The sequence below is a fragment of the Amia ocellicauda genome, chromosome 14, assembly GCF_036373705.1.
Source record: "Amia ocellicauda isolate fAmiCal2 chromosome 14, fAmiCal2.hap1, whole genome shotgun sequence".
Lineage (NCBI taxonomy): Eukaryota > Metazoa > Chordata > Actinopteri > Amiiformes > Amiidae > Amia > Amia ocellicauda.
The window spans coordinates 14,913,309-14,929,520 of record NC_089863.1 but is presented as its reverse complement, the minus strand read 5'-3'; the positions used below and the strand labels follow the sequence as shown (position 1 = coordinate 14,929,520).

The following is a 16,212-nucleotide window of genomic DNA, read 5'->3' as shown; positions in this document are numbered from 1 at the left end:
GTAATCAGAGAGATTATGTGGAAAAGTGGAAATGTGGAATTGAAAAAGACTACGAGATTGCAAGAAAAAGTGCTCAGAAGTCCACAGAAAATAGCAAGAAAGGTGAGAAGTTCTGTGCTCCAGCCAGGTGTTCGAGTTCTCATCAAAAACCTTACACCCCGAGGAGGCCCAGGTAAACTTCACAAGACTTCATTCACATTCTAGTACATCGGATGGCAAGACTTACCTATCTATGAAGTAAATTCTATCAAATTGCACGGATTCAACGTAATGCTGTGACATACCCCTTGTTTACATTACCAGTACTTTCCCTTAACTCTTAATGATACCTGCACTTACTAGCATTTACTATCTAGGATCTAGGACTTGTATTGTTTACTGTATATTTCCTATAGAAGCGTGTAAATTGGAATTTGTAAATTGCATTATGCTTTGAACTGTACTGTATTTTTGCACTTTGTATTGCTCTTATGTTTTGTAAGTCACCCTGGATAAGGGCGTCTGCCAATAAATAAATAAATAAAAAAAAATAAAAAAAAAATAAATAAATAATAATAATAATAATAATAATAATAATAATAATAATAATAATAATAAGTGATGGCAGTGCCCAGGAGGAACAAGTCTACTAGTTACCTAGGAGATAGTGACGTCCACCTAGAGTCTTATTCAGCTGGGTTCTTCTAACTGCTACAGTGTTGGCCAAGAGAACTGTGGTTTGCAACCCCTGTTCCAGACTGTGCCATATGTCACAACACAAGGACCGGCTACATGGCTGCCCCCTTTTCAGACATTTTTATACCAGCCCCCTTATACTTATGGACTCCAGTATTGAGAGCCTAAGGACTGTTTTCTACATTGACTGTTTACCCCTTTGTCATAACCCATGGACTGTTCATAAAATGGACTGTTGACTTTGGATATGGACTGTTGGACTTGAGAAATGAACTCATGCATTAGTTACTGGTTTGTTCATCTTAACTAACATATTAGTTAATGCCTGATAAGGGGTACTTATTGTAAAGTGTTACCAATGTTTGGAAATGCTGCTCTCTGATTGTCTGCTTTCAGATATGTGATTTAGAATGTATTTTAAACAATATGTCAAAAGCAGGTATAGACGTCTGAATCGTCTTTATTTAAGGGCAAGAAGAATCTGATAACGTGGTGCAAGGGAACCATAACTAATCATCTTGGATAATATTGATTTCTTTGAGTGTTTATGTGATCTGCATCTTCCTCAGTTGCTCCTCAGCTTCACGGCATCTGTGCTGCTGTGTGTTTGTTAACGACCAATTCAGTGGCCCCCTCCCATTCTCACGGGGTCATTTTACCTGATTTGCTGCAATTATCCCAGAAGATTTCCACACTTCTGCCTCTCTTATGCAAAGGTGTTAATCCCTGAAGAAATTGATCTCCTTTCCCTCAAGCTATTTACCCCACCTTACAATTCAACGACTGGATTTACTCTTATTTCAGACACAATAAGCGATTGATTATACTCTTCAAAACACCACTTCAGAGAAAGAGAAAGAGAGAGAGCAAGGGGCATTTAAAGCTAAATATATATAATGGTGAAATGTGAAGGTAAAAAAGGAGGAGGGATTCAGTATGACAATAGAGAAGCAACAGTATAAAAAGCTGCATCCATACATGCTTGTCATCAGGGAAACCGAGTGAGGGGAGGAAACAGAGAGAAGACAAAGGCGAACTGGGGACAGAGCTGTCACACATATTGCTCTTTAGGACCATGGCACACTGGATCAGTTTGGTTTTATTCGTGTCTTTGATCTCGGTCCAAGGTAAGCAATGGTCTTCAGATGCCAATAACAGCATAATTTACCTGGAGGTGTTTGTGTTAGGTTAGCCTTGCTCTAGCCTCAGCACTGTCCAAAACTCAGAGACCTGGGTTAATGGTTAGAACTCATGGGGTAGGGCTCAAGTGTGACCATAAATACATCTCAGAAAAGAAAGAAAGAAAGAAAAACAGCTGCAGACCTGGTTGTCCAAAATCTCTGTCGGAGAGCAAGGGTGGAACAAATTGTCAACTAAAATTAAATTCAGTGTTGTACACATAATGTTTCACAGAGTCAGCATATGAAAAAAAACACACACCCATAAATAATCTGGATTAAAAACTTAATGTTTTTTAATCCTATAGTTTAATATTATATATAGTTATATATTCTCTTTCTCTCTGTCTGTCTATATATACACACATTAAAATCATGCACAACAGTTAAGGTTATCCGTTATTTAACAAAGAGAAAACTGAGAATGTGATCAAATACACATTATATACAGGTTTCTTCCTCCTTGCTCTGTAGTCCACTATCTCTGAAATGTGCTTTAAGGAGACCTATCTCTATGATTCTCACTGAGTACCATCTCACAGTGGCTACAGCTAACTTTGCCTGGTCTGGGACAGGATGCCCCAGTGAGCTTAAACGTAACACTTTTGACTGTGCAGTATGGAGTGTCTTGTGCAAGTGTCCTCTGTAACATCACAGACTGTTTAGTGTACTTTTCACAATGAAGAGAAGATATTTCCCAGTAAACTATACTTCTACAGAGCAGGCACACATATTTTGACTCTTTTTAGACTAGAAAATGTTTTCAAATCATAGTTTTAAAAACCTTAAATGCGGGGTGTGTTATCCCATGTTTAAATGAAACAGATTATCATCTAATGGAAAACCATTCAAGGAATGATGGACAGCAGCTCCTGTCTAAAAACATATTCACCAGTGTCACAAAAAAAAATATTGGAGAAAAAGTGAACATCATGATACTTGTGCGTCTCGACTTATCTTCCTCAGAGCATCATGAAAAAAGGATGGGTGAATCTCATCTGATATAAATTAATCATTAGCACCACCCAACAGTAGGTCATTAATATTCAATTAACAATTATGCATCCACATAATTGTTTCAATAAAGTGTGAATATTTCATTATTAGATAGACAAAATTTACATATAATTAATGATCAATCCATTATTAAGTTAAAATAATTTAAAATATTATAGTACAAACCTTAATATTAATTTGTTGCTCTAGTGCTAACTTTAAATGTGGTCATTGCATACATTGTTCCAATACCCAAAATACAAAATATATCTCTCATCCTCGCTCTGGTAGAAAAATTAAGATAAATGGTTTTATCAATTGCAATACTGCTGGGGTTATCTATATGTTTGACGTGTCCTTTGTGCATTAGTCTATGTGGGACAGACTCAAAGACCACTTAGGATTTGGATCACTGAACACAAAGCAGCGATTAGAAATGTAGAGTACTCTATAGCCAAACACTATATGAAAGCTGGGCATGGATCTTCAAAACACTCACTTCGTTGTGTGGGTTTGGAGAAGATTAGTATACCTAAAAGAGGAGATAATCTGGTCTGAGGAGAGAGGCATATTGGATATTGGCATTATAGACATTAGAACCACTGGAACTTAATGAAGATATTCATTTGTGTCCTTTAATTTGAAAATGTATGTCTAACAATGTTTGAATTCATTGTCAATTATCTAATAATTGATTGAAAGAGCAACAAATTAATATTAAGGTATGTTCTATAATCTTTTAAATTATTTTAATTGAATAATGGATTGATAATTAATTATATGTACATTTTGTCTTACTAATAATGGAATATTCACAATTTGTTGAAACAATTGTGTGGATGTATAATTGTTAATTGAATATAGAAGGGTGGTGCTAATGATTAATTTATATCAGATATGTTTAAGAGATTCATCCATCCTTTTTTCACGATGCTCTGAGGAAGATAAGACGCTTAAGCATCATGATGTTCACTTTTTCTCCAATACATTTTTTTGTGACATTGGTGAATATGGACTGTTTTTAGACGGGAGCTGCTGCCCATCCCTCCTTGCACAGCCCATGACCCTGTCGCCAGTTCACCGCTTCTCCTTCCTTGGACCACTTTTGATAGGGACTGACCACTGCAGACTGGGAACACCCCACAGGAGCTGCAGTTTTGGAGATGCTCTGACCCAGTCGTCTAGCCATCACAATTTGGCCCTTGTCAAAGTCGCTCAGAAACTTACGCTTGCCCATTTTTCCTGCTTCTAACACATCAACTTTGAGGACAAAATGTTCACTTGCTGCCTAATATATCCCACCCACTGACAGGTGCCATGATAACGAGATTATCAGTGTTATTCACTTCACCTGTCAGTGGTCATAATGTTATGGCTGATCAGTGTACACACACACAGCAAGTAATAGTTGCATGCCCTTAATTTGATTGCACTTGTACACGTATTAATGTTTGAATTGGTTCAATGCAATGTAACTATACAGCCAGATAAAGGAAAGGAGAAGAGGTGAGAGGACAAATTGCACAAGTCTGAAAGCGATAGTGATCTGTTAGAGGATATGTAATGAATTCTTCCACACTGTGTTTATTTTCACAGTGAATGAATTGTACACTTTGTTTAAATTCTTACTAATCCTACTTATACAACTATCTAATATTAAGGGTGTTTCTTGGTACTGGAATATTTTGTTCTCTGCCAAGCCACAGCTCTGTCGTATGCCAAATTGTTCTTGCTAACTGGCAGACAATTGAACTTTGAACTCATTTTTAGTATTGCAAGTATGCATGGAATCTTCCTTGAGGCAATTCTCAGTGTGCCAGAGATTTTACGTAGTTGCTCAGATAAAGGGATAGGGGTTGAGCAGAGAACTTCTGAATCTCTTCACCAGTTCAGTCCGTTCCCACCTCACAGATAATCTCCAGCTTGTTCTGAGTTCAACTACACAGCTACTGATCTGCTGATTTAACTACATGTTATGTCTTCATCTAGAATCTTCCACGATTAAAATTAAAAGTCTACCCAAAATTAATCATAATCAAGAGATATGTCAGGAATAGTCCCAACTGTTCTTTTTTAGTTTTAATAGAATCATGAAGTAGGCCATTGGGCTATTAGAAATATGAATGTTGGTGTGCCACAGTATTCACAGTTAAGCACACCAAAGGCATGTCCAGCCCACAGGTAATACAGGTAGAGAGGAGAGCATAACCATGCTAAAACTGCATAAACCCTTTGTGTTACATTTACCATGAAAATGATAGGAGGTTAGAGGTGGCAGGGGTTGAATTGAGAGACCCCCCAGACCTATACCAGCATTCCTGAAATTAGGAAATGTCAGTCCATCCTATGTACAAAAAATAAAATAAAACAATGGTTGGGAACATGGAGCTTTTGATGTGTTTGAGTTTTGCTTTCCCTTTGTTTCTAATTATCTGTGGGAAAAGATCAGTGTATCAATTTTTACAATCTTTCTCTGTCTTTCTCGTTCTCTGAAGAACCTGCTCAGTTTGCAGTGTGTGCAGTTTGTGTGTGGGTGGTGGAAAGTCAGGTCTGACACATGTGTGTGTGCTTGTGTTCATGAGTGGAGTTGTATTGTTTGATCTGCTCATCGTGGTGGATTCTCAGAACAAAAGAACAAGGAAACATATTTTTAATTCATTAAATCGTATTGTTACTTGTTTCAGACCTCACCGTCCTGTAGGATAATTGCAAAGACAACACAATAAGTGTGCATTAGTAAGCAAGAAAGAAAGTTTGTTGAGTAACCAGGAAACACCCTTTCACAACCTGGAGATCAAAATTCATGTGACTTCATGTGGAGTCATTTGACTGCCACTCTAGAAACTAAACAAAGCACATTCCAATGTTTACATACTACTGTTTGAACAGCTTCACAATAAAAAGTGAAAAGATTATTAATAATTCTTAAACAATTTAGTTGCCAAGCCCCATCAGCACAATAGCAAAGGAAGGTTGTGTACACTTTCTGCTACAATGATATGACCATGCAGAGCTGTGGCTGAAGAAATGGTACAATGGAGACTCTCCTTTTCATTCAAATCAAGTGTATATATTATTTCATCACTGTTGTTGCCCTTGGATATCAGGAAGTCAGTGAATAATGATTTTTGTTTGTTTGTTTATTTTCCTTTCTTGTAGAATCACAGTCTAAGCCTAATGGTAAGATTGCTTTATTTATATATATTTTGTTTTCTTTTCCTATCATATATTTCAGCAGGAAAACACAAAAGAGTATTTAAATGAATCCCAGTCACAATAGAGAGGACAAGATAGAGAACAGGGAGACAGGAGAGGATTGCTAAAATGTTTAATACTATTACAAATAATAATGCCCATGATACAATATTAGATACAGAATAGTTGAATGGATAGGAAACTTCAAATGTACACAATTGTATCAGAGACAGAATTAGAGCTAGAGATGACATCACAGGATATTCCAGCAGATTATGTAAACTAAAACTTGTAAAGTAAAACTACATCAATTATTATGCTTGAACATAAGTCATCAAGACAAACAAAGAATAAATAATAATCATCATAATTATCTTATTTTTTAAATGCAGCACTGTTCTTTGTTTCCCAAATCCAGTTTGTGGACAGGCCCCCCTCAACACCAGGATCGTGGGGGGTGATTCATCCCCGCCCGGGTCCTGGCCCTGGCAGGCAAGTCTCCATCTGGATGGGTCCCACGTATGCGGAGGCTCCCTGATCTCCAGTGAATGGGTGCTGTCTGCCGCACACTGCTTCGAAAGGTAGGGAGAAAGAGATTGACACTTGTGGGCAGTAACAGTTAGAATAGACAGTAACTGTAGACAGAGCAACACTTAAATAAAGGGTATTAAATAAAGGGTATCCTGGTGGTTAGGACGAATGATTTCACACTCTAACCCTGGTCACCTGAGAGACTGTAACAATGCTGACCTCTCTTACTCTGTCTCTGTCTCTCTCTGGTAGTACTGCTCTTGGTCAAACTAGGGATTCTTTAAATACATTAGCTCAGTCACTTACATACAGTAAGAGTAGATATTAAACACAGTGTGACAGCGTGTTTAATGAAATGATTGTTTGGGCACCAGGTGGACAATTCCCACCAATAATACAGATGAAAAAAACACAACCACCACCAGGACAGCTCTACACCACGTTGCCTATCAGACAATAGTAATGTAGCTGCACCCTGTGCCCCACATCAGACCAACAAAACATATGCTACAATATCATAGCCAACCATTGATAATATAATGTAAATTCATAAATTCAAGAACAGGCCAAGGTGGTGGTACAGTACACAAAAGTCCAGTATACACTTGCTCATCAATTGTCCATTGAAGAAGTTTATTATTGGAAAATTGGCCAAACAAAACTGACTACTCTAAGCTCAAGATGGTCGAACTAGTCACAGAATGCAAAAAAGAAAAATAGCTAAGTAAACATGATACATTATGTAAAAAAGTGCAAAATAAAAAAACTGAACAATTAAAATTAGTGACAGTTTCAGTTCAATGCAAGTTGCCACAGAGAGACAGGAGAGTACAGGTGAGAGGCAGCCATCTTGTTGTTTTACTAGTTTCAGACAGTCTTAGCATTGCTCATTTTGTTTTAACTTTGCCTTAATTGAAGTTAGCTTTGTCTGTAGTTTGCCTATATTGAAGTCAATTCAGTTCAGCTGCTGAGTTTGTGAAAGTAACCAGGTTGGAGAAGGGAGATTTTGTCTAGGACTGGCAGGAATTCTGTTGCAGGAGGAGCCAGGTGTGGCCAGTTAATTGGGGGCAGGTAGACAAAAGCTACTTTAAACAGCAGTTGAGCAACAGCTGTGCTATTTCTCAGTCACAAAAGTTAAGCAGTTGACTAGGCAACAGGAACCAAGAGATGTAAAAAAAACAAAAAAAAATTTGAAGCATGTGGCTACTACATTGTCAGGTTTGCTGAATGATTGCCTTCCTGGATGAACTCATCCAAGAAGGCATAATCTGTGAAAGTTGTCAGCATGTTGAAATCCTAGAGATCAAGGTTTATGATCTGGAGGCCTAGCTTGTTGATCTGCGCTGTATTAGTGATATAGAATAATTGGTCAATCAGCCCATGAGAGAGATGGTGTTGCACGCCAAAACCTAGGAGAGTTAATAGAAGTAGTTCCAAAAATTTCAAGAGGAAGAAAATTTTGTATAGCACATACAAAAGGGATTGAGATTAAAATAAATACATGGAATATGTTGAGCTGCAAAGAGATCTTAAGAAAGAGATCAGGAAAGCAAGAGGGAAATAGAAAGAAACATAGCTCTCTCCTTGTCCAATGTTGATCTTCACCGCTTCCCTTCATGCAACAGCAAAAGTGTCACGAGACCATAGCATCTCAATGAGTACAGAAAAACTGCCACAATAGCAGAAGAAGCAGTGTCAAACCAGTTTAGATTCTGTTCCGGCTTCTGGTTGATCTCGGGATCTAAATGACGTTAGCAACCACATCTTCACCTTCCTCTCTGCACCATAGAGAACTGCCCCCCTTATTACACTGCCGCATGTAGGCTTATATAGACTTCCTGAAACCAAAGTTGGGTATTTGTCTTAAAGGCACAAAACCAGATTTTAAATGCATATGTAAACACATGATCAGCCATTATTGCAGTTGATTCATCACAACAGTAAGAGTGAGACTTGTGACTCCAGACACTAACCACTGCCGTCTCTATCTCTATCTCTGTCTCTGTCCAGCCCTCTTAATGTCAGTCAGTGGACTGTGTATCTGGGATTACACACACAGCAGGGCTCTAACCCCAACTCACAGTCCAGGGAGGTCCTGAAGATCATTGTCCACCCCAACTACAACACAACAACCAAGGACAATGACATCACCCTGATGAAATTGAGCAGCCCTGTCAACTTCACCAAATACATCCAGCCCATCTGCCTGGCAGACAGCAACAGCACCTTCTACAATGGCACTGAGTGCTGGGTCACTGGCTGGGGTGATGTTGCCTCTGGAGGTAATTGTACTGATTTAATCAAAAGAGTTACACACATTTAAAGGGCTTCTAATTTTAGGTTTAATCTATTCACTTTAATTTTTGATTGTTTATAGCCTCCTTCTTATGTGCACACCAAAAACTAACCTGATTTCACATGATTGTTATTCTTGAAAAATGCTACCTGATCTCAGAATCTCAGAATTTGGAAAAAAAAACATACAGATACCAAAACCACCTACCTATATAAATCAGAAGCTTTGCCAAACCCTAATAAGAATTTGATGGATGGAGTGTAATAATTGATTTAGATAGGGCTTGAACTCCTGATTAGTGTCCAACCCTTCCAACATATTGTTTATAACTCCACTTATTTAACTTTAGATCGGTGTGGGATTCCTGCTGGTTGCAGGCTTCTTCCAGATTCCTTAATGAAATTCTGAAAATTCGGCTTCAAATGGCTCCTGGAAATCCCTTAATTGCATTTTGCCATATTCCAGATGGTCTACATCTTGTCCTCCTTTGTCTCTTGTTAATAAATCCATACATAAAAACAGATGTACATGCAGTAAATTAACTTCCCAGCTGTGGTATCTTTCAGTGTCTCTGGGAGGGGAACAGACCCTGCAGGAGGTTGAGATACCCATCATTGGGAACAATCAGTGTGGCTGTCTGAACGACGTGGTGTTTGGAGCAGGCAGCATCACCAACAACATGCTCTGTGCTGGACTGCTGGAGGGGGGCAAGGACTCCTGTCAGGTACAGAAACTGCGTCTTCTGATTATGATTATTACTGGTCTTCTTTCTGATGTTCTATAATTTCTTCTAGGTTCCTACAATAAATGACTGGATCAAATGCTAGTGCTAATACGTACTAGAACACCAAGACAAACATAATGTCACCCTCTGAATCGATTACTTTCTTAGGTTCTTTCTTAGTCTTATAGTCTCTCTCTCTTTCTTCAGGGAGACTCTGGAGGTCCCCTGGTCTGTAAGCAGGGCCCTGCTTGGATTCAGGCCGGTGTTGTGAGTTTTGGAGCAGGCTGTGCCCTACCTAATCTTCCTGGGATGTACGCCAGTGTGTCCCAGTACAAGGACTGGATCAAAGCGCAGATGGGGGCCAGCATTCCGGGGTTTGCGACCTTCACTTCCAGCGGCACTGATGCCGACAGCAGTTACATATGTGAAGTAACCACTGAATTACCTATTGAGCCAAAACCAGGTAATCTCTTAGAGTCCGACTACATACAATTTTTTACTGTAGTAATGCTGGGATGTGGTGTAGGATGATATGTGAGGAATTCTCAGAATGCGATCAAATGGGACTTGTGATTTAAACCCTGGATATGATTTATAAGGGCTCTTGTAATATCCATGACAATCATTAGGTAGAATAGGGGGTGCAGACTCTAGTCCTGGAGGGCCACAGATTGTCTTAGTTATTTTTGATAGCTAATACAATTCTGTTCCTTCCACACACCGTGGCTCTGGCTGTGCTTTTGGTTTCAGATTCATTTCAAATAGAGCACTTTAAAAATAATAGTTGTGTTTATATAGTACCTTGTATATTCCAACTGCTTGGTGTGTTGGTTTTTTGTCTACAGGTCTTTTTCCTCCACAGCAGTGGCAGTAAAATCCGAGGCCTGGCTGCCCAGCGTGTGTCATAAGAGATCAGATCTCGCCCGCGTGAGGTGCTCCTCCGCTGGCTTGAACCCGCACTACAGCCCGTGACTGCGGCTGTAGGAGATCTTGCTCTCTCAGCTCTCTCCTCATCCATGTGTGCAGGCCTCTGTTTTAGGCCCTGCTTGAGCTGGTGGCCTACTATCCTCGACCCCCTTGGACCCTGGACCCCGCATCACCCGGAGTCCCCAAAAACCCCAGCACACATGGTGTGGGTAAGCCTACATGGCTCCACGGTGCTTGTATCCTACACCCCGGTGTTTGGATACATGGTGTTTTGTCCGGGAACAGCAAGATTGTGTTTGGTGGCCCCCGTGTCCATAAACGTTGCCAAGTGGAGAAGTGCTTACAGTGGCAAGTCCCATTAGGCACTCCACTTCTCATGGCAGTGTTTCAGTTATTGTGTGCCCCTTGGTGCAAACACTAACTGGCACCCCTGCTGCACATTTCTGGTTCATAATCCTTTTTCTTACATTACCCTGAATGCCTACAGCTTCCAATTTGAGGATCAATCTTTGGTGTGGAACCTTATCAAAAGCTTTATCATATCATATTATATCATATCATATGCTTTCACCTGATCTACAGCTGCAGTTGCATGTTCAAAAACTTCTAATAAATTAGTAAGACATGATCTGCCTCGTCTAAACCCATGTTGACTATCTCCAAGAATATGGTTTTCATTAAGATGCTCCTCTATTTTCTGTCTAATAATTTTTTCAAAATTTTTTCAGATGTTGCAGGTGAGACTGATTGGTCTGTAATTTCCTGGCTCAGTTTTGTCCCCTTTCTTGTGGATTGGTATGACATTTGCTGTCTTCCAGTCAGTTGGCACATCCCCTGTTCTAAGTGTCATTTGGAATAATTGAGTTAGCAGCCTATAAATAATTTCCCTCATTTCTTTAAGTACTGTTGGAAATATCCCATCTGGCCCATGTGATTTGTTTGTTTTTAATTCTGCTAATCCCTTTAGTACCTCCTCCTCATTTATCCTGATCTCTCTTAGGATTTGACTGGACCGATTGTTAACCTGTGGCATGTTATACATTTTTTATTTTGTAAAAACCTCTGTAAAATACTCATAGAGCAGCCGGCCTTGCTATTGAGAGCATAAGAGTTGAACTCTGTAGCCCCGCTTTGTATATGCTGATTCTAGACAGTTCCCGGTAAGAGCATGACTACAGTCCTCGCTTCTACAGGGCCCCTGGGATTACTGTCTGGAGTTGTGTTGCCGAGGTCCCTTAGCGGTACACCTTGGTGCAGGTTCCCTTATCAGCTCGCTGCCTCCTCCCTTGTGACTCCCCCTTGGGCAGGGCTTCCGAATAGAAAAATAACGATAGGTTTGCGAATGCAACCCCAGTTATCTGAAAAAGGAAACGCTCCTAGTTCCCGCCAAAAGAGGACGAACCTGCACAGACGTCACCTTTTATACACCAGGAAGTAGAAAGGACCTGTTTGAATGACATGCGCAGAGGCCAATGGCAGCTTTGATAGAGTAGAGTGACGTATTCGATGGGCTTCCTACAGAAGTGCACAGAAACCCCTCTCCCTTGGGCAGTGCTTTCTTTTTCAGATAACCAGGGTTCATTCACAACCTTTTACAACTGATAACTTAAAATATGTCAATTAGTCAAAATAATTCACCCACAGAAAATTCCACAGTCTGGAAAGAAGTATTCAAATTTCATCCAGATAATTATTTAATTAGACCAATTAAGGAGATAAGAGCTGGGCTAGAATAAAAACCAGGAGACACCCTGCCTCTCAGGATTGAAGTCTGCCAACCTTGTGGCAGTGCAGATTTTTGAAATTCCTAGAGAGACAAGTGTTTCAAGACTCAGACCCGAAGAGTAAAATCAAATCCGTGTTATTAATGTACAGTGCAGGAGAAGAAGAAGAAGGAGAAAATAAATAAATTAATAGCCAATATATAAATAGATTTTACAGACAAAAACTTTGAGAACAGAGAATAATAACTGAAAATCAGACATCTAGGTCTTGTTTCTCTGTAGGTTAACTCTTCTCTGTTGTTGTGTCTTACAGTAGACATCTGTGGGTGGCCCAGGGGATCAGCGGACTGGCCCTGGCAGGCTAGTCTGCGCCGCGATGGGAATCATGTGTGTGGGGGATCTCTGCTCACCAGCAAGTGGGTGATGACAGCCGCAGAGTGTGTTCCCAGGTAGACTCAGATCACCCCTGTGTCCACACAGCTCTAGTTATCAGCTGCCCTCCCTGCACTGTACCAGGGTCAAGTCATTAGCCAATTTTGAATTGCCATTTCTGATCTGTATCAAATGCATGCAGGAATAGCAGTGTAAATGCTTGGCGATCTGATCAAATTTTCCTCTCAGGGAGACGGTACAGATCCAGATCAAATGCATTGGTAGCATTTGATCCTGGCAGTGTAAATGTGTGACCAGCTTAATGTCCTGAGATGCACTGCGGCAGCTTGTGTTTTAGAGATGTGGAGCAGACAAACACCCTTCACATCAGTGGAGCAACACTTCCCTACTGCCCATATTATACATAAAATACTGTTCAAATTAACATCTAATGGCTTGTTATTTTATGTTAGCAAAAAATTATAATTGTATTTTAATTTTAAATGCTTCAGTTGTGAAAAAAATATGCAAGTATGTTGGTGTTACTTGTTAGAATAATTTTTAACAAGATAAAACATTTTTGTATATAGCTGTGTTATAAAGGACTGATTTAATATATGCATATAATGAAGTTTGGACTTGCATGCTAATATTCTGATGCATTTGATCCAGATCAGAAATGTCAGTGTAGATGCACCTAATGATACTATAACTACAAGTGATTGTAGATTCTGTAATACTGGTGATTATAGATGCTGCAAAACTGGTATTGCAGTAAAACACAAGTGAGGAATTGTATTAATCCAATTAATTGATACATTTTGTGAAATATAGAGGGGCAGGCAGGGGCAATTGGAATAATATATTTTTGCCAAGCCTTGAATGTTTATGACTTACTGGATATATGCTGCACTGTGTTCTTTAAGCTTAAACACAATTAAAATGGTAACTCCAAGCACAGCAACTCTGGGGACTTTAGACACTGTGACACCAACATTCCTGCCATTCTGTCCAGGTACAGTTGAAGTGTGGTGGTGCCGTTGACTTGGTGTAATATCCGTATGGGTCTGCATTGACCCCTGCTCCCCTGTGTCCCTGTCCGTCCAGCCCTGTGGATCTCAGTGAGTGGACAGTGTTCTTGGGCATCAACTACTATGAGGTGACAGTGGGAGTCGAGAGCATCATCCACAGCACCATCAGTGGCCCCAACATTGCCCTCCTGAAACTGAACACTACGGTCTCCTTCACTAACAACATCCTGCCCATCTGCCTGCCAGGCCCAGACACCTATATGGGATGGGATCTTGACTGTCGGGTTACTGGCTGGGGCAACATGACCGGAGAGGGTGAGTCAGGGCTCTGAAAACTACAGGGACGCTATTGATGACTTCACCTCTTTATTGTTCCATTCCACCCACCTGAACAATTGGCCAACCTCTGGGAGACCCATTTGCAATGCTCACAAAGCAGATATAGAGAGTGCTAATAGAGAAAGCTGATATTTGTTCCCTCTTAACAGTAATGACTGAAAACTAGTGTCTGCCTCTTTGCCACCAGAGATGCTTGAGCAAGAGACAGTGAGAATCACCCAGTGTGACGACAACTCCTCTCCCGATTCAATCTGTACCAAACCCCTGAACCTGAAGCAGGTACCAGCACCTCTGTCTGACCCTCACTACTCTTTCTTAATTTGTTACTCTGATGGATGTATTTTTCATCTCTCTCCTGGTTGCTCTCTCAACCTCTCTGTCTCTCTCTCCCACAGGGATACCAGGGTGGTCCCCTGGTCTGTAATCTGTTCTCAGGATGGGTTCAGGTCAGTGTCATCACTGTTGAAAAAGAGGATCGCGCCCTCCTGCCCAGGGAGTTCACCGACATAACCAAGTTCGAAAACTTCCTGCTGGAGAATGTGGGCCCCAGCCTGCCCATCCTTAGATCTATCTCGAGCTCTGCTCCCAAGGCCATCCAGGCAGTCTCACTTATTCTTTTCCCACTGCTGGCAATCTGGATCTAGGCAGTGTGACTGAACTCATGACTGGCCTCTTGTGGATCCTCATACTAGCACACTTACACTAAATGTTGCTCATAAAAATATAATCACTTGCTTCAAAGGATTTAAAACACATAATTTAGAATATATACTGCATCCATTTGACCCCCATTACAGGAACCTCACTTGTATCACCCATTCCACCACAGGACAGATCACCACTATCACTCACACTGGCACACAGTCACACACTCTCTATCACACGTCCACCGAAGATAGGATCACCTTTGCAGAAAAATCATCAATCATAAGTCACAGGCACAAGACAAACAGTAAGGTATGGTAGGTCTCCAATTTCTGGAACAAATACTTATTGAAACCTCTCTGAAGACTATACACAATTAGCTCTGCAATGACATGCCAATTTTATTTAATTATAAGTGTATCATGGATTTGGGAGAGGTTAGACTATTAACCTTATGGAGTAACAGAGCCAAGTGAAATGAAAAGTAATTAATTTGAATTAATTTTATTTTCATAGCTTTCATTTAATACCTCTAATTTGATTACACCTGTAAACCTGTTAATGTTTTATAATTCAATTAAAGCAGATATAGCACCATATATTTTTATGAATTTTATTTATTATTGTGTCATTAGTCTTTCTCACAGTTGATCTGGACATTGCCAGAGAAAGTTACTGAACAGTCCCTGTATTGTTCAGTCGGATCTTGTTGCTGGAGGCGGGGCTTTATTCAAGCTGGCAGGGAGCGGATTGGATGGACTGAAACAGTGCAGCATTTTGACTGTCAGTGACTTTTGGATTATGCTGAAGTTTAAACTGTTGACCAATTGCATCTTTCCTGTGATTTTGCTGTCCAGTAGCTGCAAATTGAGCTTTTATTCCGGTATGTCACTAACAATATTACCCTTGTCTCCAGACTAGTGCCAGAAAGTAGCTGATGTTGTTGCTCTTACAGTGGTTGGTGTATATTTTGGAAAGCCAATACACTCTGTGTAGTGTGGTTTCAAAAGAAAGAAAGAGTCAAAACATGTATTGTTGTTCATTTCAATAGATACAATTATTTAATCATATAATCATCTACACAATGAAACCCCACAGGAATCCCATTATACAGTGTACTGGATTAGCCATTAAGTGTACTGGATACTGCCCATTAGCTGTGATTGACAAATGGGTTTTCATCACATTGAAAAAGTAAAAGAAATAGAGAAGATGCTTTGAAATTTAAGCGCACTGAGAAATGTAAAGAGCAAAGCAGGAAATGGGAAATAAATAAATACATGTGTAAATAAATGAATAAATGTATAAATAAAGTATGCAATGAATGAATACATTTCTGTGCATTTATTTTATTTATTTTGACATGGATAGTCCTCCATATTTGGCTGGATTATTTCTACTAAAGACAACTACAACATCTTTTGGAGGGTGAACACATGTGCTCCTGGTGAAATAAGCGCCACCGCCCCCACCCCCACGAACAATGTCGGGGACCCCCTACCGTGAACGAACATCCTAACCCCCACCTCCCACTTGTGTGAATGCAACCCCGTCAGCGTCCATCTGGGCAACACAGACA

At 40.1% G+C, this 16,212-nt stretch overlaps 1 protein-coding gene across 1 annotated transcript; it reads left to right on the top strand.

Annotated features, from left to right (window-relative positions):
• The first annotated feature begins 1,692 nt into the window (after window positions 1–1,692).
• Window positions 1,693–15,962, top strand: LOC136768810 (polyserase-2-like). The gene is made up of 10 exons (XM_066723186.1): window positions 1,693–1,802; window positions 6,009–6,029; window positions 6,463–6,625; window positions 8,586–8,857; window positions 9,438–9,595; window positions 9,803–10,058; window positions 12,560–12,695; window positions 13,726–13,964; window positions 14,176–14,267; window positions 14,384–15,962. Exons 1-10 carry the CDS (start codon window positions 1,751–1,753, stop codon window positions 14,630–14,632), a joined length of 1,638 nt encoding a protein of 545 aa, XP_066579283.1. The 5' UTR covers window positions 1,693–1,750; the 3' UTR covers window positions 14,633–15,962.
• The last annotated feature ends 250 nt before the right edge of the window (window positions 15,963–16,212 follow it).

What these genes read in the sequence shown, in the direction of transcription:
- LOC136768810 (XM_066723186.1), top strand. Translation starts at nt 1,751, where the DNA reads ATGGCACACTGGATCAGTTTGGTTTTATTCGTGTCTTTGATCTCGGTC. An exon ending in GGGTGATGTTGCCTCTGGAG is followed by an intron (nt 8,858 to 9,437) that starts GTAATTGTACTG and finishes GGTATCTTTCAG; the next exon opens with TGTCTCTGGGAGGGGAACAG. An exon ending in GGGGCAAGGACTCCTGTCAG is followed by an intron (nt 9,596 to 9,802) that starts GTACAGAAACTG and finishes CTCTTTCTTCAG; the next exon opens with GGAGACTCTGGAGGTCCCCT.